At 36.7% G+C, this 25195-nt stretch overlaps 2 protein-coding genes across 2 annotated transcripts in view; one reads left to right on the forward strand and one right to left on the reverse strand.

Moving 5' to 3' along the window:
• LOC114648027 (adhesion G protein-coupled receptor F5-like) overlaps positions 1 to 25195 on the reverse strand; it is a 395766-nt gene that overhangs the window by 4375 nt on the left and 366196 nt on the right. The gene's annotated exons all lie outside the window — the stretch shown is intronic.
• The window catches only part of LOC114649284 (meprin A subunit alpha-like), a 46267-nt gene continuing 27322 nt past the window's right edge, over positions 6251 to 25195 (forward strand). Inside the window, exons 1-6 of the mRNA XM_051925638.1 lie at positions 6251 to 6390; positions 6481 to 6505; positions 17857 to 17910; positions 18404 to 18444; positions 21418 to 21493; positions 24701 to 24818. Coding sequence (XP_051781598.1) covers positions 6331 to 6390; positions 6481 to 6505; positions 17857 to 17910; positions 18404 to 18444; positions 21418 to 21493; positions 24701 to 24818 — 374 coding nt within the window. The 5' untranslated portion in view covers positions 6251 to 6330. The remainder of the gene's footprint in view (positions 6391 to 6480; positions 6506 to 17856; positions 17911 to 18403; positions 18445 to 21417; positions 21494 to 24700; positions 24819 to 25195) is intronic.

Here is a 25195-nt window from a genome sequence, read left to right on the forward strand (position 1 = left end):
ATACAATTTCTGTGAAGATAATTGTTTATATTCTACCAACAAAATGTTCTACACCTGGCTTATTCTGTCCAACATTTTGTGAAAGAGTAAAGCAGCTGTCACCCTAGTTGCTTCTTCTAACTGACAATCCCATGACCTTGGTATTATGAGTTCAAGTTTGTGACTACACTCAACATTTCAAACTGAGTATGGTTTTACAAATCTAAATGCATAAATAATTACCCATCATGCTGGATTGTTTGAGGAGAGCACAGAGAATTGAGGGCATCCACTTTCACACTTAACAATCAAATTAAGAGAGTACCTACAACCACTGTGGCCATTCAGGACCAGAGTCTGAGTCTGACCTCCTGGTCACAAAAACCTTTTATTAGTAGGTGAAGTGCATACTGTGCAGAATGCCATACAGCCAAAACAGAAATCATGTGCTTGAATACTTTTCCTTTACAAACAGTTGATTTAGTATTCAATTCAGTTTATTTTTGTATAATGTTCTTCACAAATCAAAGTCTTTTAAATATCCTGCAGTGTTTTGTTCAAAATGGTTGCATTTCAGTTTTGATTTGGTATACTGGCTTCAATATACTGGGTTAATTTACAGTCCTTAACTTTGTTGTTTATTAGGATAATCATTTACACAAGAAACAAAGCTGACAATGGGATTTTACTTTTTCTTATTCTAAATATGGTTTTAAAAAGTTGCTGAAAATATTTCTCGCACCTAAAATGAAAAATTAGGTCAGCTGGAAAATAAGAATTTGGACAGTCATATATATGTACAGTATATATATGTATGTGAACATATGATATATATTTATTGATGTAAAGTTAACATTATTTGATACAGAACATTTGTATATTGTGTTGTTTAATGTGTAATGTAAAACAATTTAAAAATAACATACACTTGTTTTGATGGTGGTCTACACAGGCTTGGTTTATTACTTGCACCTAGTGCCACCAGCATATGCATTTGCTTTGCATTATATTAATAGATAAATGGATATACTGTATACTTACTTGCACTATAACATTGTGTTCATAGAGAATTGTAGTAAATTCTGCACATAACAAGTAACAAATCCATTCCAAAGTAGACCAAGTGCCAACACAGTCACACAAAATAGAAAGAAAATGGGAAAACATTTAGTAATGAAAAAAACAATTAAAACAAAGCTCAAACAAGGGTGTGACAGAATTGTTTCAAATGCAGAGACCAATGGAAGTTCTTCAATATTAGTAGATATATTAACCTAGAGTTTAGAAATCCTATAACTCCTCTAATACTAATTTTATTTATTCTTAAATTTTTAATGAGGGCTGCATCCTGAGATGCACAGCTCACAATGTAAGCTGTAGAGTATAGACACTATAGTTCTATAAGGTTTGACGGTGGGGGGAAAAAAAGAAAAGGAATTTTTAAATGACTTTTAGCTTAATTGGATAGATGAATATGTACTTGTTTGCAATTTAATAATAATGTTCATAGAGAATTGTTGTGAATTCTGCACCCAGTCATTTTTTTTGTCTATGTTGATTTTCCTCTCACAACCTCAAAGAACTGCTGTCTAAGTTAATTGGCAGTTCCCAGTTGAGAGCATGAATGGGGTGTGAATGTGAATGTGTTTGTAACTGAATTGTGTGATGGATTTATGTAACCCAATCCAGGACTGTTTCTTGATTTGCATCCTTTTCTATTCGGATAGGCTCCAACAAATGCTCTTTCTGAATGTAATTCATTACCCAACTTCTATTCATGCTTTGTAGTGTTTATTACAGTTCTCTGGTCCAGAAAGAACACCTTTTTGGCACAACAGATTTGAAATATTATTTTTTTTTATCTAAATTGTCATACAATGTATTTGATAAATATCACTGGTGATTGTGGAAACTTTTTGGGTCAAAATTATTTTCAATGTCAACAGATCTTGTCTGTTCATTATTTAATCATGTTACTTTGATAAATAATTCTATATTGTAAAATACCTGTTACAACATGACAACTCACTAAATGGTTTCCTTAAAAATGATGAAAGTGAAAAAACCTAAGATGATAAATAAGCAGCACATAGTATTCAAATAATGAAAGACAATTCAGATTTGCTAATTAATTAGTAATAACTACAATAATTATAATGTATGAAAAAATTCTCATTTTCATGGCAATCCAAATCCTAATATGCTGTCATAATTTGCATAATCTCTCTCAGATGTCGTCCTAAATAAAAAAATAAAAGTTATACACATTTATGCAGTTTATGTTTGGACCCTTTATGTTTTTCTGTATTGTGGTGTATAATTTTTAAAAAGTTTAAAGAAAAATTTTAGAGCTATTAGTATACCTTTAACTCATATATAGTCAGTTTTGATCAAATATTTTGTGATTTATTCTACCTTTAAGTACTTTTACTTTTTTAAGTATTAAGTCATTAGAATTAGATCAATAATATCTGCTGGGAAACATAGCTGCATGTTAATAGAAAACAATTTATTCTTTTTCATGCAAATCCCCACTTAATAAGTCTAGGATGCCATACAGTAATTACAAATATACTTCTCCAAGTATGAAGAAATAAAATTCAACAAACATAAAATAAATTTAAACAGAGAAAAATCATACATTATATACAAAAATGTAGGTTTTAAGTTCAACATTCAAAGTTAAGTTGAATATCAAATTCTACTATCCTGTTAAGCATCACAGCACAGATGAACAACACTTTCATAGAATAACAGACATCTAAAAATTTGGCCATCATATGTGACAAAAAATCCATTCCAAATTAGACCAAGTGCCACTACAGCTCCCCCTATACTAGTTTTATTTATTCTTAGAGTTTTATTGAGGGCTGCATAGCTTAAGTCATGTGGTAGAACTGAAGTGACGATCTTAAAGTTCTTAGCTCTAGTTATGATATATTTTTTCATATTTTAATGTGATTTAGGTGTAGTAATTGAGTGATCTCTGATCTGAACCATTGGAGTAGTCAGCTCTGTCAGAGATGCATAAATACATTAGTAGTTTTTCAAGATCCTACAGCTTAAGAACTTGCAATATTTCTGATCTGGAGAGAGAGTAGGTTTATGAAAGTGCAGAAATGTGACAACTGAATCTTAATTCTGTGCCAAATAACACGTTAATTTTCAAGGGATTTGGCTAAAGTATTTCTTTAAGATGAATACTGTATTTAATATTGCTTTAGTATTTACAGAGTTGGCAGCTTTTCTGAATTTTTAACAAAAAATTATTATCACTCATCCTTTATTTTACATCAATGAATTAGTTAATTAAGGATACATTTGAAAAGTTGAAATGTTACCTGAATGTCAACAGCATAACAACCAAAGTTAATTCAGGAAGAGTGTTTCTCTAAAGGTAATACATAGGGAGAAGACAATTTGTCCAGCACTGAATTGTGGAGAACACCATGTCTAAATATGGACAGAAATGAAGGAGTCCTGTCTTCAGAATAATGCACATATTGTGCTATATGTATATTACCACTTAATAGCTTCCTAGAAGCAGAACATACACCCCAACTAAATTCATAATGGATTAAATGTGTTTTATCAAAAATGGACATGCAAAAGGCATTACCCTCACTAATGGGTGTGATTGATTGCTTAATACAGTGTTTCATTGCCTTTGAGTCTTTAGCTCAGGTCAGCTCTTAATTCAGATGGTTATAACAGTGATTACCTTTCCATGACTATATACAGGGGATACCCTAAAAAGATCTGGAAAAGTGTCCTGTTGCTATTGTCCATCCCAAGCCCCATTTTGTATTTAAAGATTCATGCAACCATAAAACAGCATAGGGTTGGCACTCTGTCTAGGAATTGTCCCTGCCTTGTGCCCAATGCTTAGCCTCCTCCTGATTTTGATAAAAGAGATTACAAAATGGATGGATGAATTAAGTCATAAAAGATCCTGTGGCAACAGCCAATATGTCAAATAGAATAATTTATACTATAATAAAAAAACAGGTACACTGCTTGTCTATCTTAGTCAGTCACTGGCAGGCAGGCAATCAGTTATTACTATACCAGTGAATTATATTAAATTCTAGGATTTTCCTTTTTTAATAATAGTAATGTAGAATGTGACAAATTTATACAGTATTTTCATTCATTAAAATGAAGTGCATAGTTAATTGATTAAATTAGAATATTCACATATGCAGTCTTACTACTTTTTTTTCAAATGCACAATAGGACAAGTCAAAGTAAAAAGAAAAACCGAACACAAAACCCCTCTTGCCACTCTAGGCCCTACTGACAGGTGGGGTGGCTCATCACACAAGTACTACACCTCCTCTCTCTCGTCACTAAGCCATGATTTCTTTTTCCAGTGCACTTTCCTCCAAATTATCCTCCTGACTTAAACCCCACTGCGGAGTAATTACTGTGTGACAATGTGCAGTCAATTTTGGGGTCAGGGTAGGATACAGGGAGATCAAATAATATGAACGGATAGCTGTCATTCACATTGATGTCCTCCCTTTAGATGTGCTGCTTAGCAAGTGGTTGTTCTAGTAGAAATGGACAGGAAAGTCCTGTGAAATTAAAAAGAATAAAAACTGTCACAGATATTTTGGAGAAGGTATAACCCTCCCTCCCTCCCTTGTGTTACTTTTAAACTCTGGAATAGGCAAGCAAATGATAAATTTCAGTAAAGGGTTACATTAAAGATTTTGAATAGCAGGTCCAAATGGACCATGTCTGTCCACACATGAATTAGTTTTGCTTTCTGTACAGTACGATAGATAGATAGATAGATACTTTATTAATCCCAAGGGGAAATTCACAATGATGCTCATGATGGTTAACAATATTTATGCTTAGGATTGCTCACTAATTGGACACATGAAAATTGTAAACAAGCAGTTCACCAGACATTGATTAGAACAGTGTTTCTCAACCAGTAATTGTGGGCTGCCATCAGTGGATTGGGAGTCGCTATTGTTTATATGTTTAATGTATCTCACCATGGTTTAAGGCTGCCCCCCCCCCCCCCCCCCCTCACTGTGATGTTCATGTTCGGTTTTAAAAGGGGACCCCCACACTCTCAGAAAATCACAATCAATTCACCCACCTTGGTGAGTCACAATGACACTACAAGGGAATAAGTGGGTCACAACACCAGAAAGGTTGAGAAACACTTTAAGGTTTACTACAATATGTTGATCTATGCAAAAAATATAAAACATTGTGTGCACTAATACTAATAATATTAGTTTCATAAGCTTGATGGAAAATCTTAACAGGCATTTGCATATTAGATATAAAGGTGGAAGCACTAAACACATTCTGTAAGTAAATGATGTTTTCTCATAATTTAGGCTAGGATTATATGGTGGTGCAGTGGTTGGAATTTCTGCCTCAGAACTCTTAAGAGACTAGGCTTGAATGGCCATTTATTCTCTGTGTGGCTTTGCTGCTTGTATCCCAAACCCAATCTTCTTCTAATCCCACATATACAATTTATTTTTGTATAGTCCAAAATCACACAAGAAGTGCCGCAATGGGCTTTAACAGGCCCTGCCTTTCGACAGCCCCCCAGCCTTGACTCTCTAAGAAGACAAGGAAAAACTCCCCAAAAAAAACCTTGTAGGAAAAAAATGGAAGAAACCTTGAGAATGGCAGTTCAAAGAAGGGACCCTTTTCCAGGTAGGTTGGGCATGCAGTGGGTGTCAATACAATACAATATGCAGAACAGAATAAATTCTCAATACAGTATAAAAATAAAAATTTTAGAAGTACAGAGCAGAATTTAACAGTAGATGATATCACATAATATGATGTGTGTGTTATGTTATTTGGGGACTCGAAGCACCTGGAGCATGGGAAAGGTTCTATATAAATAAAACGTATTATTATTATTTATTGTGGTTCTATTATTTTTAAATGTGGGAATGCATGTGCTTAGTGATGAACTGATGCCCCATCTAATGTTGACTCCTTCATCACTGCTGGGATTGGTTAATCATTTAATGAAAAGTCAGGTTCAGAAAATAGATTAATTACATGCAGTTACACTCCTTACAACTCAGTATGCAATTTTAAAGTGATTACAGACTTGTGTTAAGTTCTGTAAATAAATGTGCCAGCATTGGTGCTGAAGATTCAAATTCTGTTAATGGCACACCACAGCTCTTTGTACAGATGTTATAACACGTGCCAACATCAGGAGATTGGCATAAAGTTCCTGTGATCAAAAGGCAGATGTGCCCGGATAAGCGTTTACAGATAAGCAACTCTGTTCAAAGTTCTTTTGTCTTATAGGCTGCATTAAAGCCAAAGATCTAAAACTTTTCTTTGTCTTTCAAAATGAGCTTTATTGTTCTCTTCTGGTTTTCTGGACTGCTCTCCAGTTCATCTACTTTTACAGTAGGATACTTTTCATCTAATTATTATTACCATATGATTTTAAAATGTGTGCAATGCATTGACAAAATATTGTTTTTCTTTTGTTTGCAGCAACGGTACTTACCTGGAGATAAAGGTACTATTGTATACTCAGTAATGAAATTATGAAATTATAAGTACACTTAGTGGTAACAGCCTAACCAGAATGCCAAAGGTGTTTATGTGTGAATTGTAATCAAAATATCCTGGAATTTAACAGTGTATTATTACTTTAACCTCACAGTGTGCTACGTTTACTTTACTACATTTTAAAGAAAATTAAACACGAGTTAATGCAGTCTCCTTCAATTGCAGTACTGTGCAAAGGACTTAAAATATCCAATAAACATAGTTAAACTGGGTATCTGCAGAAAAAACGCAAATGAACACTGACACATTAACACGGTTAACATTTAGTCCCTCAACTACCCGTTTTATTTTCTGAGTATTCTAAGACAATTACGTGTTTTTTTACCTGACGGCGTTGGCCTGGCGAGACAAGCTGGAGCGCGTCTGTTTTTTAGCGGCTTCTTGCAGCGCTCTTCTCTGTTTGTTAATTGGTCGCGATTGTGTGAAGGCGCCCAACACAGATTCGGGCGCACGCGGAGAGTCGGCGATAATTTAGGATGCACTGGAACATGTGACTAGGGAGCAAGAGTTCTGTACGGCACTCAAAAAACGATCACTGAGCTATGTTACAATTACTCAGGTAACCTGAGCTAACTTCATTCAAAATCACTCGGTTTTAAGGGTTTTACATATCCATTTCTAACACATCTGACTTAAATTTCTTGGGTGAAACATTTCAATATGAATGAATTTCATTGCTTTCATTAAGAGAATCACTCCCAAAAGTTATTTCCAAGGTGTTTTCCCATTACCCATGCAGTTATCTTATGATTTTGCTAAAAAATTAACGTTTTTATTGTTATAATATTTCATTTTAGGAAAATTTGATATTTCGCAGCTACTTCAAGTTAATTCAACTGAAAATGAGCGTCATTGTAGTGTTTTCATATTTCTTTTTACCCTTTAAAACAAATGTTTCAGTTCAACAATAAATAAATAACGCTAAAACTTTGCAACATGCATTTTAAACAATGTCAATTTCAGTTTAAGTAAATTCAGTACAATTCAATGAGTCAGGAGAATTAGCTTTTCCTTTACGTTTAAACGTATTTTAAATTATCATGCACGTAATAATTATCCATATAAGGTAAGGTTCTGAAATTGGTTGCACAGAAATAAATGAAAATAAATAGAAAAACATTTTCAAAGTAAAGGTGTTTTGCACAAACCCTGGTCTCCTCATTGTGAGTCAGTGCACTGTGCTGCGACTCTACAGGTCGTCTACTTAGTAAATAGCCTATAGTTCAGAATATAAGTTTTTTAAGTTGAAAACATTTTACACATTTATGTTGTTCCAGATAGTTTCATCTCATTATTTGTTAGCATGTTCAAGTTAAATTGTGAGATCAACATAAATATCCGTTATATCACGAACCAAAGCCTATTTACTGACATCGCTTTGTAAATAAAGTAATACTTCTAGTCTAAGCGAGTGCTTTTACAATACAGACAAAATTATTCAGAGGGCAGGTAACGTCTCGTTAACTTGCGCAGACATATTAAATGTATGGGAACTTGAACATATCATTTCAAATGTGTGCAGGTGGAGAGGGATCAGACCACCGCACCACGTTGCTTACGTTAGCACAACAGAACTTTTCTTTTAAATCAATGAATGAATAATATGGAGTTTAAATTGCTTAGAATAGTGAGGTGAAGTAATTACTTTTATTATTGTGTCAGTCAGCACATCGTCCATCCATCCATTATCCAACCCGCTATATCATAACATAGGGTCACGGGGTTCTGCTGGAGCCAATCCCTGCCAACACAGGGCGCAAGGCAGGAACAAATCCCGGGTAACACTGGACGTAATGGTGCTGTTTGTGTCACTGGCGTAGCATTGGATTGGGCAGATTGCTCAAAGCACAAGGGCTTGCGAGCTTGGGGGGCCCACTCGGGGCCGTATAGATTTTTTTTTTTAATTTTTAATAACTCAACCAAAACAGTTATTTCACATTCTCGATGAGTGGCTTCAGCGTTCAGTGTCTTGTTACCAAAAACTCTGACTTTGATTGCTGACGACGAATTGTATGCTACCGCCGATCTTTTTGTTGAACTCTATATCGCCGACATTTCACCGGCGGTTTCTGCTCAGTTGTTGCCATTTCGTGCATATTGTGACGTCCCGTCGAATAACACACTCAGGAGCCGCTTGTCCGGGGAAGCCTTCCAAAATGCCGACTGGCTTTTTATTCAATCAGCCGCGATATAAACGGTGCCCTACAGCCGCCCGTTGTCTGGGTCACGGGGACACCTCCAAAATAACAAAGACTAATCACCTTCGTCCTATCTACCTCTCTTACTCTCCAAACAGTTACTTCCCTTCCTTACACCTTATACTGTTTTTCCGCCTCCAACCCCAACTTCTGGCCACACACACCTTTTTATCACGCCCCATTAATTAACCCATATCCCTGTCACTCATCTCTCTCTAGGGAGGTGCCCCAAGCCCTTACAAACAGGGTTCCCTCAAGACTCCACCCCAACACTGCTTCCCTTCCCTATAGTCCATGCAATGGCAAGACACGTCACAATATTTTACATTGATCCTGTCAACCAAGTCGACTTTTTTCGAAGTAGCTGAACTGTTGCTGATGGATCACAGTGCACTGTCGTCTACTTCCAGTGACGTTTGCACGGCTTACATGTTACTGCTGACTACTGTTGCTGCGTGTGAACGATCGTTCTGACCACGAATTAAGCCAAACTTAGTGGCTTGGCTGTACATTTAATCGAAAACGAGCGTGTCAGACAACTTGACGTGTCAAATATTGTTGATTCTTTTGCGCAACAGAAGGCACACAAGCGAGTATTTTAAGGTTACCCGCTGTGGCAACCCCTGACGGGAGCAGCCAAAAGAAGAAGAAGTTTAAGTACTGTACTGTAATATGATTTGTGACTTGTCAGTAAGTTCCATTTTTGTAGGTTTCAACAGTTTAACATATCTGTAATCCGTTTTATTGTGTACCTTAGTATGGCTTATGTGCATTAGTGTCACAACTGTGAGGATTTGTGAGCGTGCACTTTTTGATGTCCATTTTCTCAGAACTTGTGTAAAACAAGTCGATTGTGTAGTAGTATCCTGTTAGCTGGTGTTGTTGTTTTAATTTGTTACAAATTGAAATTGTTTCATTTTATAGCACAGAAGAGTTTCTACTTTATAGCTTACATTACATTTTAATCATCTTCTTTCACAAAGTTGTCTTGGAAAAGTATGCGGGTCCACATTTTACGTATATTTTTTGTACAACTACTACTACCCACACCTCCCACATCCCATTCTCACAATTTATTTTATTTTTACCAACTCACAGTGGCTGTAATAAAGCGATTTAAAAAGTTATTACAAATTTTATTTAGGGAGCTGGTTTCTTTGTCACCAGCGTGACACCACTGCCCAGCTGGCCCCTAGGATCTAGTTGAGAATAAATTACTAACAGTTACGCAAGACAGGAGGGGCCCACCTCAGGGCACTGCACAGGGGCCTTCAGCAAGCTAGCTAGGCCACTGGTTTGTGTGGTATTGAAGGTGGCTTTGGGCACATTTAATTATCTGGAAAACCAAGTGCACACCTCACACCATGAAATATATTAATTACTTTGGTATAACTGGCTACTTGGAAATATCATTTACAATTTGGTTGCGAAGGAAGTCTTGCTAGTTAAATTTTAAATTAAAAAAAAATCTCTAAACAAAGTTTTGCTTTTTGTTTTTATTTAACTTGTAAGAAATTGTCATGCAATGCAAGAGTGGCAATCAATGTATTTAAATGTAGTTAACATTCAGTAATTTGGTTTAACAAAACTATTTTACAATATATTCACAGTTGTCAGTTACTCAAATATGTTCACTTAATTTCTTGCACTTTGGTTTGAGTAACTAATTTGAACTGATTTTGAGCTGCTTGATCAACACACATATTTAAGTTTGTCCAACAAATGATTTTTTGAGTGTGGATCACCTGATACGCCAGGCAACTTTTTTAAAGGTGGGCATTTGATTTGGTTTTGGGAGAGGACTGATAGTGAAAGGACCAGCAAGGAACAACCCAGAAGGGGTACTTTCTGAAGGGAAGGTGTTAAAGTCAGAGAGCTGCAAAGGTTTGTTGTTCAGGGCTAATGTGCTGGTTACTATGGAAATTTAATCTTGCCACTTATAAAAAAAAAAAAGAAAGTTGCCTTATTTTGCAAAAGAATTGCACTATTTTGTAGGTGTTGCATTATTTCTCAATGATACTGCCTGCTGTGGTCAATAACATTGTGCTTCTGTCATCTGTTGAAAGCTAGTGAGGAAGAGGTCAAGCATGCATGTACTGTATCATGCAATCATTAAAAAGAACTGAGCACACATTATAGACATATACAGTACATGTGAGGCTAAAGTTTATTGCAGCAGCACTGAGTGTAAGAGAAGAAACAAACGTGGTGGACGGTACACCGTTCCTTTTCAGGGCTCAATTGCACAATCAATCAGAAAAGAGTGTGCAAAGAGTGTGCAATCCAGTAACAAAATCTACTATTATATATATTGTGAAAGATTAAGGTCTCCGTGACCCCTTGAACTCTCAGACCAGACGTCAGACACCAGATAAAAGTCCAAATAATGGTTTATTATAATAATAATTGTGCACAAAGCACCCTCCACTCCATAATACTCCAATAAATCAATAAACAACACTCAATAATCACAATCCTCCTCTCCCAGACGTGTTGCCACCCTTCCACCCAGCTCAGCTCGACGTCTGTGATTTCCCATAGTCCTTTTATAGTCCTTGACCCAGAAGTGTTTTGCCACGTGACTAGGAACACTTCTGGGTCATAAAAATACTCTTCTTTACCCCGGAGGCACGTTGTTTCTTCCTGTCATGTGACCATGACGCGCCTCTGGGTTATAGGCCACGTAAGAGTCTGACAGCCTCCCTACAGCGACTCCTGGTGGCCCCCATGATATCCAGCAGGGCTGTGCATATAAACTACAAAGTCCATGAGGCCCTGTTGGAATTCGGGAACGTCCATGCTGTCGGGAGAGCTCCACCTGGCGGCCTGGGGGTGAGGGCCGGAATCTTTAGCCGGCCATCCACCACAATATATATATATATATATATATATATATATATATATATATATAAAAGATTAGCTAAATTGTGCAGTGTTTTCACGCAACGCTCATTTTTCTTCAAAACCGAATATATTATATATATACTAGCCAACCCGCGGCGTAGCATACGCCGCATAATTATGTATTGATGGGTGAACACTTCCTGAACGACACAGTTGTCCAAATGGGGTGGGTTTGTGGATACCACTGTGAGTGAATGAAAAGACAGACCTCTGGAGAGAGCAACATATAATTGTCCGTGACTGAAAGCGGGATCGTCTGTGACGAAGAAGGCCACGCTGGTGAAAGTTACTTTGTCGGTAGGGATAAGCGTCAGTACTTGTAGATTAAGGTGTAGCGAGTCTTCGTTGTTGACGCTTAATATAGCTTGCGTACTGAGATGTTCCGGAGTCACAGTTGAGAAACACTTTGTTAATGTCTTTTAAGCACAGGGGGAAAAAATGAACTTGTGAAACATCCGTATAATGTAATAAGCCACCAAGAAAAGTAATATTGTAACAATGAGATCTACGACCTGATCTCTGTAAACAGAAGTGATAAGAAAATCTAGCCCGGTGTATTCTATAACTGCCTTGTGGCGCTTTAGTAGTGCTGCTGCTTTGCAGTAAGGAGACTGTATAAGATTGTGGTTTCGCTTCCCAGTTCCTCCCTGTGTGGATAGCGCTTTGAATACTGAGAACACCACTATATCAATGTAACGAATTATTAACAGGAAATTGTCTTCGTGTAATAGTAAAAGGCAAATTATCCGCGACAAACTGTTTTACACGCAGCATACCGAGGGAAAAAAATGAACATTTGCAAAATCCGTAACGCTGCTTTCAGTAAGTACAATGCACACGCATTTAATTTGTCGGCCACTGTTTGCCAGCCGTCTTTTCTGGTTTGGGCTGTTTTTGCAGTGTTACCGCTTGTGCATATTACATCTTGAAATCTTTCGAATAACTAACACCCACCCACACACACACACAGCTTGTGTGAAAAAATGCGCCTGTACATCCATAATTTTGTTGCAGCCTATAGTGGAGTCAGGCACAGAGAAGGTCAGCTGCTGTGAGAGTGTCTCGACTATTGCAGGACCTGCATCGGTGAAGCAGGAGAGACGCTAATGAAACAGAGGCACAGGGCTTATTGGTTTTTAAAGACTGCTTCCTTCATTGTGTTTTAACCTCAGTTTTAAAGGATTGTTTTAAGGATCCCATGGGATACCCGTTGCAAACTGTTTTAGACGCTGCATTCAGCAATTCACATCCGTGACAAACATGCCTGTTCTGTAAACAGAAGTGATAAGAAAATCGAGCCCGGTGTATTCTTTAACTGCCTTGTGGCGCTGTAGTAGTGCTGCTGCTTTGCAGTAAGGAGAGTGTGGAATATTGTGGTTTCGCTTCCCGGTTCCTCCCTGTGTGGATAGCGCTTTGAATACTGAGAACACCGCTATATCAATGTAACGAAGTATTAAAAGGAAATTGTCTTCGTGTAATAGTAAAAGGCAAATTATCCGCGACAAACAAACTGTTTTACACGCTGCATACCGAGGGAAAAAAATGAACATTTGCAAAATCCATAACGCTGTTTTCAGTAAGTACAATGCACACGCGTTTAATTTGTCGGCCACTTTTTGCCAGCTGTCTTTTCTGGTTTGGGCTGCTTTTGCAGTGTTACCGCTTGTGCATATTACATCTTGAAATCCTTCGAGTAACTAACTAACACCCACCCACACACACAGCTTGTGTAAAAAAATGCGCCCGTACTTTCATAATTTTGTTACAGCCTATAGTGGAGTTAGGCACAGAGAAGGTCAGCTGCTGAGAGAGCGTCTCGATTGTTGCAGGGCCTGCATCGGTGAAGCAGGTGAGACGCTAATGAAACAGAGGCACAGTGCTTATTGGTTTTTAAAGACTGCTTCCTTCATTGTGTTTTAACCTCAGTTTTAAATGATTGTTTTTAGGATCCCATGGGATACCCCTCGCAAACTGTTTTAGACGCTGCATTCAGCAATTCACATCCGCGACAAACATGCTTCTTCTTACATGGTCCTGCTTTGGTGGGCGGAAAACGTTTTCCGTGTTCCTGCAGGACCATCTAAGAAGACGCATGTTTGTCGCGGATGCAAATTGCTGTATGTAGCGTGTAAAACAGTTTGTGATGTTGCACGCGGCCGTGCGTCGTAACCGAAAAGTCAATGTGGCTCAGAGTTGCATGCGGACTGTAGCACAGACAAACAGAAATGATGCTGTGTTTTCCGAGGCATCTCATCCGAGTTGGTGGGCATGGCTCTGCGAGTTTTCGTCGTATCCAATGGTCTTAGAGTTGGTGGCCGTGGCTCCTTCTTGCATGCTTTCATAGGTGTCTTGCCCGCTCTGGTGGCGGCTTAGAGAATCCATATATGGCTCCTTCCTGCGTGTTTTCATGGGTGTCAAATTATATATATACAGTAGATATATGTATCATTTTTTTCTTCTTCATTAGGAGAATATAACAATGACACTCTAATGTCAATACAACCAACTTAACGTGAATGCATAAAAAAAAAATCCATTATGTACATGTGCTCCGCTAAGAACAGTAGTGGTTCAGTTGTGTGTTAGCAGAAGTGTGGTGCAATGGTAGCGAGGCTGTCTTGCAGTAAGGAAATGTGCGTTCACGTCATGTCCTCCCTGTGTGAAATATTGTAAAAAGGGTCATCTTTTTTTCATTTAACCAAAAATTCCACCATGCATCAATAGCGAGCAAAGCAAGTACTATATATAAAGTATCTGTTTAGTTTCAATGTAGTTATTTGCTTTAGATATTTTGAAACACTATGATCTGGTGGTGCAGTGCCAGTACTCACACCTCTGTTCAAGCTGGGGATGGAGAAAGGAGGTGAATTGTTATTAGTTTTTGTTTTGTTTTTTTGTTACACAGGTTAGTATGGAATCTCATTCCCACCACTAAAAAAATATATTGTGATTTTTCACAAAATTATTGCATTATTTTGCAAAGAAAATATTTCCTTTAATTGCAAATATATTGCCTTCAGTGGTCAGTGTCATGCACACGAGTGCTTCGGTAGTCAGCTATGAAGGAAAAGGACAAATATGCATTCAGCATGGAATCAAGAAGTGAACAGATGTTATAGGCATATACTGTACGTTTAATCTTACATGTGCTGAAACTAAATTGAATCCACACAGCTTAGGGTCGCTGCAGCACTGAGTGTAAGGCAAGAAGAATAGGTGATGGAAGGTACATCGGTCTATTTCAGAGATCAATCACACTACCAATCAGAAAAGAGTGTACTGCTTGCAATAGTTAAAAAAGCCTATAAGTAAAGTATCAGTTAAGTTAAAAGTTAATTCAGTTATTTGCTGTAAATATTTTGAAACAACTGTTATCCAGTGTTCATAGTTTGAATCTTTAGGAGTTTGATTTGGGAATGGTAAAAGGGATGAATGTTACTTGTTTCACAGCACATGAAGTAGTAAAAATATTTTGGTAATTAAGTTATAGTATCCACTGTTAAAGCAAGCAATACATCATATTCAGTTAAGCATACTCACTGATATTAATCAATCCACAGATACACGGGAGAATACGCAAACCTCATGCAATTCCTGGTGCTGAGAGACAGGAATGCTAGTTCTGTGATACTACTCTGCCTATACAGTATGTTAAAACATCTACCAATCATTTTACACTTTAACCCCATTAAAATGTAACTTTTGTTGCATGCTACTTACAGTAAATGCTTAATCTCTCCCTCAAATAGCTGATGACTGTGCCACATATGTTTCCAATGACACCAACTGCAGCATTAAATATCTTTGCAAATTAATGTAATTCTTTTGCGAAATAATACAATAAAGAAATTGTGAGATGAGAATAATCTTCAGTAGTTTACAGCCTTGTATATTAACTTTTCTGAAGTTTTTTTTTGCTCAATTTAATTAATGGTTTGTGTAATATTTATTTGGTTGAATAAATTGTTTCATGATTTATTTTTAATGTTTTAAGGAGAAATCGATTATTTATTGCTGCACATATTTATTAATTTTGTGTCCCACATACTGTTTAAAAAATTTTATTGCATAATAAATGCACACATTTTTGCCTTTGTACCTCTTTTGTTTGCCACTTATATTGTCCTGCTGGTTTGCAGCCTCTAACATATGCTGTTAGGTTTTGAGATGCCTTTGGTTAAAAACCTTGAAGTGTGACATAAAGTAACCAGAATGTCTTGTATACTTAAAACGAAATCATTGTTTGGCATCCCCTCAAAAAGTGAAACAAGTCACTCTGGTATAATGCTGTGTAATTTTTCAAGTAGTCCAGTATTAAATTTTACCAAAGTTTCCGAGGATTTTGCCTTCTTTTAGTTTGGTTGCTGTTGTTCTTTCCCTGTCCAGGTGATCACATACAGCTTGTTACTCTGAGATCCATCCATCCATCCATCCGTCCATTATCCAACCCGCTATATCCTAACTACAGGGTCATGAGGGTCTGCTGGAGTCAATCCCAGCAAACACAGGGCGCAAGGCAGGAAACAAACCCTGGGCAGGGCGCCAGCCCACCGCAGTTGTTACGCTGAGATGCCCAATCTGATACTATTAGTGGTCCATCATGCATGTCTTAATTGTGTTTGTAGTGTGTTTGAGGTTGTTACTGTGCATGAAAATAATGTTTCTTTGCCAATATTTAGTTTTTGCCAAAAATAGACCAAAAGGAATCAAATTCTGTTTATATACTTTATCATTCCATTGATTTTGACGATAATTCTAACCCCTATACTGTTTGGTGAAATGCACCTCAAGACGTTTTCACAGAAAGCTGCAGGCAGGTATTAATGTATTTCAGGCTAGCTCTTCTTTTAAGATACTGCAGTTTTTGTGAACCAAAACTTTCAAATTTGGACTAATTACTTCTTGGTTTACTGCTAGATTTTGCTCCAATGGTGTATGACCTTTCATATACTAGAGTAGAGTCACACCCTACAAGACCATTTCTTTTAAGACATCTTCACATGTCAAAGCATGTGCTTTATTGACAGGCGACTCTGCTAGATTCTGATTAAACATTTTGCTAGATTTTCTTCTGTGAAATATTTTAAAGTACTCTACATCAGAATATATACCACATTTTAGATCCCCTACTGCATTTTAGATCCTTTTCTGTTTTCAGCTTGCCCAGTTACCTCACATTTCTTGATGACAGCTTGAACATTGCTGTTACTTTCTAAATATAGCCTTGTTGATGCAAAAATCTAACTTTATGTTTATATTGCTTTAACTTAGCCTTTTTACAAGCCATTAAGTGAAGCATCCTTTCATTTGTGGTTACTGTCCAATACACCAACATATTTGTTAAATTTCCCCACTAGCACACCTGGCTCCGCTAACCAATACCTCCTTAATTTGAAGGCTTTATGCAGGATTTAAAAAATACACGGAATGCTTGAGGTGCGTTGAAGCAAGGATTGGGAATCAAATCTCTTAAGGTCCTAGCCATTCAAGATATCAAGAAGATTTTGGAAAACTTAAACCCTTATTACCTTTTATTGTGTTGAAGTTCAGTGTATTTATATACATGGGAATGACTTAATTTCAGACTCCTCACAATATTGTTAATGAATTTTTTAATGCATATTGTTGCCTTTTCTTCAATGTTTCCAAAATTTCTGCAGCTACTTTGAAATGTATTGAGTATGATACATATGTAAAAATCTCATAGTTAAAAGCTTTATTTAAAATCAAAGCACAACAGATTACAATTAAATGAAAATAAAAATTTATAATGCAAAAGAAAATTTCTCGGTTGTGATGTTGCAGTTTCAATCTTAAGTCTTAAAATTCTTTATGTTTCTTTATAGGTTTCTATATTTGCATGACACATGGTCATGTCTCTACACCTTTCCACTTGAAAACAATATCTTTCTATCTAACTAACATTGCATCTTTCTCCTGATTAACTGATTATTCTGTCATTATTTCATAAATCTAGCTGATTTTTTAAAAATGTTCCATTAGCAAGTGAGCTTATAGGGGATAAAACAGAGTCTTCCATTTTCTATGTGGCTGTGCAAAACTAATATTCTCTTCTTAACAAACACTTATGGGAATTAAACATTACAGTAAATTGACACTTAATTGATACTTAGCATCTTGAAGTATGCATTCATAGTACATTTATTTATAATTGTTTTTGTGGATTTTTTAATAGTGTTTGCTATAGATGAAGAACAAAAACCATTTGGCATTCCTTATCTCAACTTGGGTAAGTCCAAATCAGTTTGTTACTTGGCAGTCTTTATTCTTTACTAACACAAAGTGAAGCAGCAGAAGAGAAAATGAAGGTTTCCAAGTGTGTTATGTGAAGAGAGTGGTGTCGAGTGGTGGATAACACAACTCTGTTTGGGGAAATATTGCAAAAGGAGTGTTGATTTATGGTGCTTCTTAATATTAAGTTAGAATGATAGGTATGATGCTAAAACTTCTATTCAAGATGTCATACTTTTTCAATAATATTACACAAGAGTTGCTTCTATTACTTAAAGTCTGATTTCAGTAATGCAACATTTTCAGTGTTTCTGTTACATGGATCCAGAGTCCTTTGCTCAAATCATGTTAATTGACTTCTGGCCAGAAGTTACGCTAAAGAGAAATGAGGGTGCAGCTGTGAAGCTTCCCTAATCCCATGGCTTATAACATAAACATTATATATTATATCTTTAAAAAGAACAGTTTATAATATATTTTTTGTAAATTAGGTTCAAAGAAGGAATTGTTTGAAGGAGACATAGCCATCCCTGTAAGTATTTTTATAACAGCTTAATGTATAATCAATGAGTTGTTTTAATACCACTTTTCATATTTACTATAATATCTCTACTGTATTCTTTCCAAATCGAACAAGATAACAAGGTAATAATATTTATAAAATTTATAGTGTTAATAGGCCTTATGGTTACTTTATTTGAAAGGAGAATTAAGTAAAATATATAACATCATCTGTTACATGGCATTTGATTTGGAGAAGCTTGCACAAACAACACATCAATATAGTATGAGGACAACAGTAACCACACTACTTACCAGCCCCCAACCAATCTAACTAAACATATTTAGACATAATCATCAACTCTTATGGTCAAAGATGTTAAATGAATATATTTCACCACTTGTGTTCATGTACTTTCATAAACCCAGCCACAGGGGACGCACAAACCAGTGTGTTTCTTTGTGCCGATCCCAAGCCCGGATAAATGGGGAGGGTTACATCAGGAAGGGCATCCAGTGTAAAATTTTGCCAAATCAATATGTGGACAACAATTTTGGATGATCTGCTGTGGCAGCCTCTAACGGGAGCAGCCGACAGAAGAAGAAGAAGTTGATGTACTTTCATAAAGTCTGCCAGCCCTAGTCTTGAATGACCTGAGCTTTTTAACAGACAACTGATGAGTGAACAGAAGTTGGCAACATTATAAATGTGTACCACCCCAAACCACACTCCCCTTGATAAAAGCACACATTAATTAATATTCATAAAAAGAAGAATCAGAGTAAACAAAGGGAGATAAAATTGGCTTAAAAAGGGCGATCTCTGGAAAAACAAAACATACAAGAAGTAGTTGCTAAAAGAGTGTCAGAGTGTCTCTTTGCAGCTACAGCATTTCCTCAAATACTAAACTGTATGATATGTTCTCATTGGTCACTACCACAGCCATATAATCTCTGATAATCCTGCCACAGTTGACAATGGTGATCCAAGAATAGAAGGCTGCACTCTTAATGTGGGATTACTCCATGAAGTAAAAAGATCTATGCCATACTATTGATCTAAAAAGAATTAAAGAAACTACTTTTGTAAAATGAAAAAAATGGGGAGAACATTTGAACTGTTGTGATTCTAGAAGTACTCAGCATTTATTTCTAGATGAGCTGTGCTGATGGGCAGAAATCTAAGTAATAAATGTAAACCATTAATGTTTACAGTGTACCAACTATTGGAAACTGTTTTGTAATGCATGTAGTAATAAATGCATTACATTTGTCATTCTAACATATATTACAAACATTTTAATTAATAGGATGCATTACTACACGTTTTTGATGGATCATCTGTTGGACTGAGAAATGCAACCCATATGTCTCTGTTATATGCCATTTTACTATGGAATTCTTAAAAACAGTGTTAATGTCTCTGATACACCATCCTGGACATAGGAAAGGCACTATATAAGTAAAATGTATTATTATTATTTATCTGTTGGAATGACAAATGCAATGCATTTTATTACTACATATGTTTGTAATGTGCCATCTGTTAAAATGTCAGAGATATAGCAACCAGATGGACACATAAATACACACAGACAGTTATCCTTTTATTAAGATGGAGGTATATAATGTTCCAAAATAAAGAATAAATACCAGTTCACATTCTGTATATCTTCAGGTCTTAATCAGGATGGTGCTCTGGCCACCATAGTCTTGCTTATGCAGGTTGTAAAGGGCAAAGGTTTTTTTTTCTGGAGGCCAGTAGGTTGTTGTCTTAGTGTTCCTCTTTCAGGTTATCATATTCCTGCCTAGAGAGGAAGAGGACAAACTTGAAAGTTGTGAAGTTTCCACAACATTATCTTACTGCCCCCCATTACCAATAGTCCCCTTAATGACAATGAATAGCTCACACATATGATGACTATGTAATTTAGTGCAAAATGTTTAGAAAGCAACCAATAATTATTCCTGTTTGTAAAGAGCTTTAGTTTTCGAATTAGAAGATTTCCACCACCAAAGTATTTCCATCCTGAATACCTTAATTTGAGTGGCCTGGATGGTGAATGTGTGCTTGTTTGTTTGGTATGCAAATTTTACACCGTTGAACCTAATCTCCTCCATATTTTGCATACATTCACCATTTGTACAGGGGATAGCCACAGGCTCCGTTTCATTCTGAAATTTGACCTCATCTGCACTTTTTTAGGGAAGTGCCCCTAGGAAGCATTTTTGGGACTTGTTTCAGGTATCCAAAGTTGCTCCCCTCAGTGGATATAGTTAGTAAAATTTTGTTTTGTATCCAAAATTTTGCTCTGGGCAATATATTTAGTCACCACACCAGGACGTTATACCAACCTGGGTTGCACCAGGTACCCCTGCTAGTAAAACATATAAAACAGTTCCTCTTTAACTAATACAGAAATACATACTAGTGAAATTGAGGATTTTACAGTAGTGATTTTGTGCAGTTCTTTGCTTTTTCTCTAGTTGTAGCAGTTGTGGTTGGTCTGGTTACATTCATTGGACAACTTGTTTGGATAAACTGTATGTACTGTATGTTAAAGGTGGATTCAACAGAAGTAGTAATAGAAGCCATGGTTAAAAAATGATTAAAGTCTACAGATAGGTAAGTGAAAAGCATACTGATCAAAGGCACCATCACCAGTAGGCCAATAGTCAAGAGGACAACTCCACTATGCAGACATACAGAAACATTATTAACATGAATCAAGATCAAAAATAAAATTTAAAAACACTGCTTTCCATTAACACAGCACATGTGTCAAAGGCAGAAGGCACAGTGGCAGAGACTTGAGGAAGGGAAATTTACTATTTGATTATGGACACCCATTTCTGTCTGCCAATTATGCACACCAAAAACATAAAACAGTGTCAAGCCCAGAAAACATGATCCTTTGGCCAATAACAGGCATCACATGAAAATGACATAGACACATCATTATTATAAGATGTTTATGGATAATTATTTCCTTTTGTTTTACAGATTGGACGAAATGCCCTTAGGAATATCACCTACAGATGGAAATTTCCTATACCGTACATACTAGGAGACAGCTTGGGTAATTACCTTTTTATCTCTTAATTTATTCAGATTTTAACTATGTTTTGTTTTTGTGTAGTTCCAGTACTACCTTCCAAACTACTAAGTGAACTTAGTAGGAGTACATAGCTATAGGCTACAAGTTCACCTCTACAGGATTTTTTTCCTAAATAGTACATTAAAAAGACTTTGATACAATAAAATATCTACCTCCAACATTCCGTATCAATGTTAGTAATACACAAATGTAACAGCGACTCATAATTAATGGAAAAGAAACTGACATTGATAGATGACTTTGTGGAAGTAGTTTAAGTATACCTTGTGATAAATAATTGAGCCTTGACACAAAAAGAGGTTTGGAGCAGCCTCCCGTATACTTGGGAAAATGGCTGTGTGATAAGGTGCTATATTGGCGTCGACCCGACACAGACTGACACTAGAGGCACGGGCAAAATAAACAAAGTTTTTTTTTTTTTTTTTCAGCCCTAACACAGTCCCAAAATAACCAAAAGTTAATTACACCCCAAATCACACTCTTCTTTCCTCCACTCCTCCCAGAACAGCTTTCGTCCTCCTCCTCCCTACTCTGGCACCCTGAGTAGTGGCTGCAGGCTTCCTTTATAGCCCACCCGGAAGTGCTTCAGGTGGTAATTAACCTCTAAAACAGGCCCCAGTGCAACCCAAGGGGTCTGCCACCAAGTGTTCCAGGGGACATAGCGTGCATCCCATGGCTGCTTCCCTGGATCCACTGTTGAAGGGGCATCCACGCCGTCTGCCACAGCTGCTAAATTGAAAAGGTTGCAAGAAAATGGTCTTTACAGGCAAGAGTCCAAAACAGACCTGAGGTTTGGTCCAGACATGGTGGGTTTTATAGATAGAGAGAGGAAGTGACGTCTTTGGGGGTGGCACCGGAAGTGACATCTTCAGGGGTGGAACCAGAAGTGACGTTCAAGGGCCCAGGTGGAATTTCCCACATTTGGTCTGCTGGGAAAAAAGCGAAAGAGTCAGTGCACTCTGCCACCCCCTGGTCCGACTGGGAATTACATTCTCTCGAGCCCTTTAGCTGTCTCCCATGTGCACGTGTGTGATAACCTACAGGTGTCATGAGTATCCAGATCTATCTGCTGGTTACCACATAACCAGCACGGCCGAAGTGCTCTGTACCAGCTACTTTCCTTCTGTAGAGTGGGTCTTTAACATTGAGCCAAAACATACAGTATGTGTTCCAAACTACATTACAAAGAAAAACCTATTGATGGATGTATGAACAACTATACTAAAGACTGCACTAATTCAAGTAGAATGGTCTCCATTCATTCTGAAAATAGCTTTACACACAAATATATACTGTATATATGTAATGCAAAGTTGACTGACTGATTTACTCACTCACACACTCACTCACAAAAACATTATTTTCTGTTCATTTAAAAAGCTAAAATTTATCAGGGTTAAAGGTATCCACTAAGAAAGAAATGACTTTATGCAAACAAAGAATGCTGGAGAATTGATTGACAGGCAAGTGAACAGCAGCACTAGCCAATAGGGTTGATGGATGATTGAAAAAGGGGCAGTGTTTGGCAAAGCTCACGATAGATTCAAAGCTCATTGTTTAGCAAGTGCATTTTAAAGGATCAGTGAAGGTGCCAACCAATGTGGCATTGAGCTCTGATGTTACTTCACTAGAATCAAAAAGGAAGGGAAGGAGAAGCGGAGGCAGACGGGGAGTCTTCAGATCCAATACAAACTGAAGCTGGGAATGACCGTGTAAGTTTAACCTTAATGGGACCCCATAAACTACTCCATTGTACTCCAATGCCCCCCTTCACCCCCCGCTGTCCAAAATTCCTTACATATGCAGTACATTTGCATCTGCAGATTTTAAAAATGGAAAGCCCAATCATTTACAAAATTTCCAAAACATAGTACCAGCAGTTGTTTTCTTCCACTTCAAGCACAAGAGAAAACAATCCCTAAAGAAACAAATTCAGTTCATTATATGGGCTGCATAAATCTGCAGCCTGTAAATGTCATTGTTGTTTAATAAGCTAAAGTAAAACAGAATTCAGTGGAATGGCTATGGCAGAACAAAATTAAAACTTACATGCAACTTATGAAAAACACAAAATGAAATATTTCAGTGAACATAAAATGATTCACTGATACATGATTATGAATGAGAATATAGTCAGTTTGCCTAGTGAATGAGAATATGGTCACTTTGCCTATTCATCTAATCAAGTTCAGTATCAGAAATATGTGCAGCTTGGTAATGTCTTTGCATATGTTTATATTATTATATTGGGCTCATTGTTGTTACTTAATGATTTAATGGGTTTAATGACTGTGTTCAACTTTTTTTTAAAATAAATGCATTTGGGTATAACATAACATTTAGTAGAAGAAACATGTACTGTCACCAACAAAACTATTACTCATTTGAGGTGTGGAACAAAGCCAGAATACTTCATAAACACACATGAAAATGTGCAAATTCCATTTAGACATGAACAATCTGGGAACTGAATTTGAGTCTCTAGAGCTGAGGAGCAACTAGACTACCAACTGTGCTGTTGTTCTGCTGCAATATTTTTCAGAGTTGATATTTCTGTCTTTTATGCACAAGTTAAAACATTAAAAAAATCAAACTATGAAGCATTTTAGACAGTTTATTGTAGATTTAAATGAAAAGCCTGAAAATATAATATAAAAGAATAAAAAAATAAATTTCTATAAAATTACAACATGAACAACCAATTCTGAAGTCCATGAAACACTATCAGTATAGGTACTGATAACTGTAAGAATACATATTAGACCTTTGCTCTTTGATAGTAAATTTCTTTAACACTCTTATACATTTATTCATTTTATTTTTGTTGTTTGCATTTATCACAAATGGTTGGCATGTGAATCTAGTGTCCTGGGTTCAAATCTGGTGCCTGGCCTCCTTCCAAATCTGTGTGGGCTTTTCTCATGGTATTATGATCCCACACCACAGAGATGTGTAGCTTACATTTCCACCGCAACCACCACTAAATTGGATTAGTGAACCTGAAATGTTATTTCACTTTTCACACACAAAAACAAGTGAATGAGAAATTATCATACTCTATGAACATTTTATAAAATGAGGAAAATGTAAAACATTTGAATTTCTGTCCATATTCTTATTTCTATTCTACCATATTCAGCCTTTTCCATATTTTATTTTTTCTTTCAGACTTAAATGCCAAAGGAGCAGTCTTTCAAGCATTTGAAATGTATCGTCTCAAATCATGTGTAGACTTCAAGCCATATGAAGGAGAAAAAACATTTATAAAGTTTGAAAAACTAGATGGGTATGTTAATGGACCTGAATGATATACAATGAAACAATGAGCAAGTAATAAGGGTAATATCTAGATTTCACAACTAATTTATAACATTTTACATTTTGCCAGTGTAAAAATATGGTTATTTTGAATTTTCAACAGGGAATATTTATCATTTTATTTATCAAAGTAGGAATCCATCCATCCATCCATTTTCCAACCCGCTGAATCCGAACACAGGGTCACAGGGGTCTGCTGGAGCCAATCCCAGCCAACACAGGGTACAAGGCAGGAACCAATCCTGGGCAGGGTGCCAACCCACCGCAGGACACACACAAACACACCCACACACCAAGCACACACTAGGGCCAATTTAGGATCGCCAATCCACCTAACCTGCATGT

Source organism: Erpetoichthys calabaricus, chromosome 3, assembly GCF_900747795.2.
Source record: "Erpetoichthys calabaricus chromosome 3, fErpCal1.3, whole genome shotgun sequence".
Taxonomy (NCBI): Eukaryota; Metazoa; Chordata; class Cladistia; order Polypteriformes; family Polypteridae; genus Erpetoichthys; species Erpetoichthys calabaricus.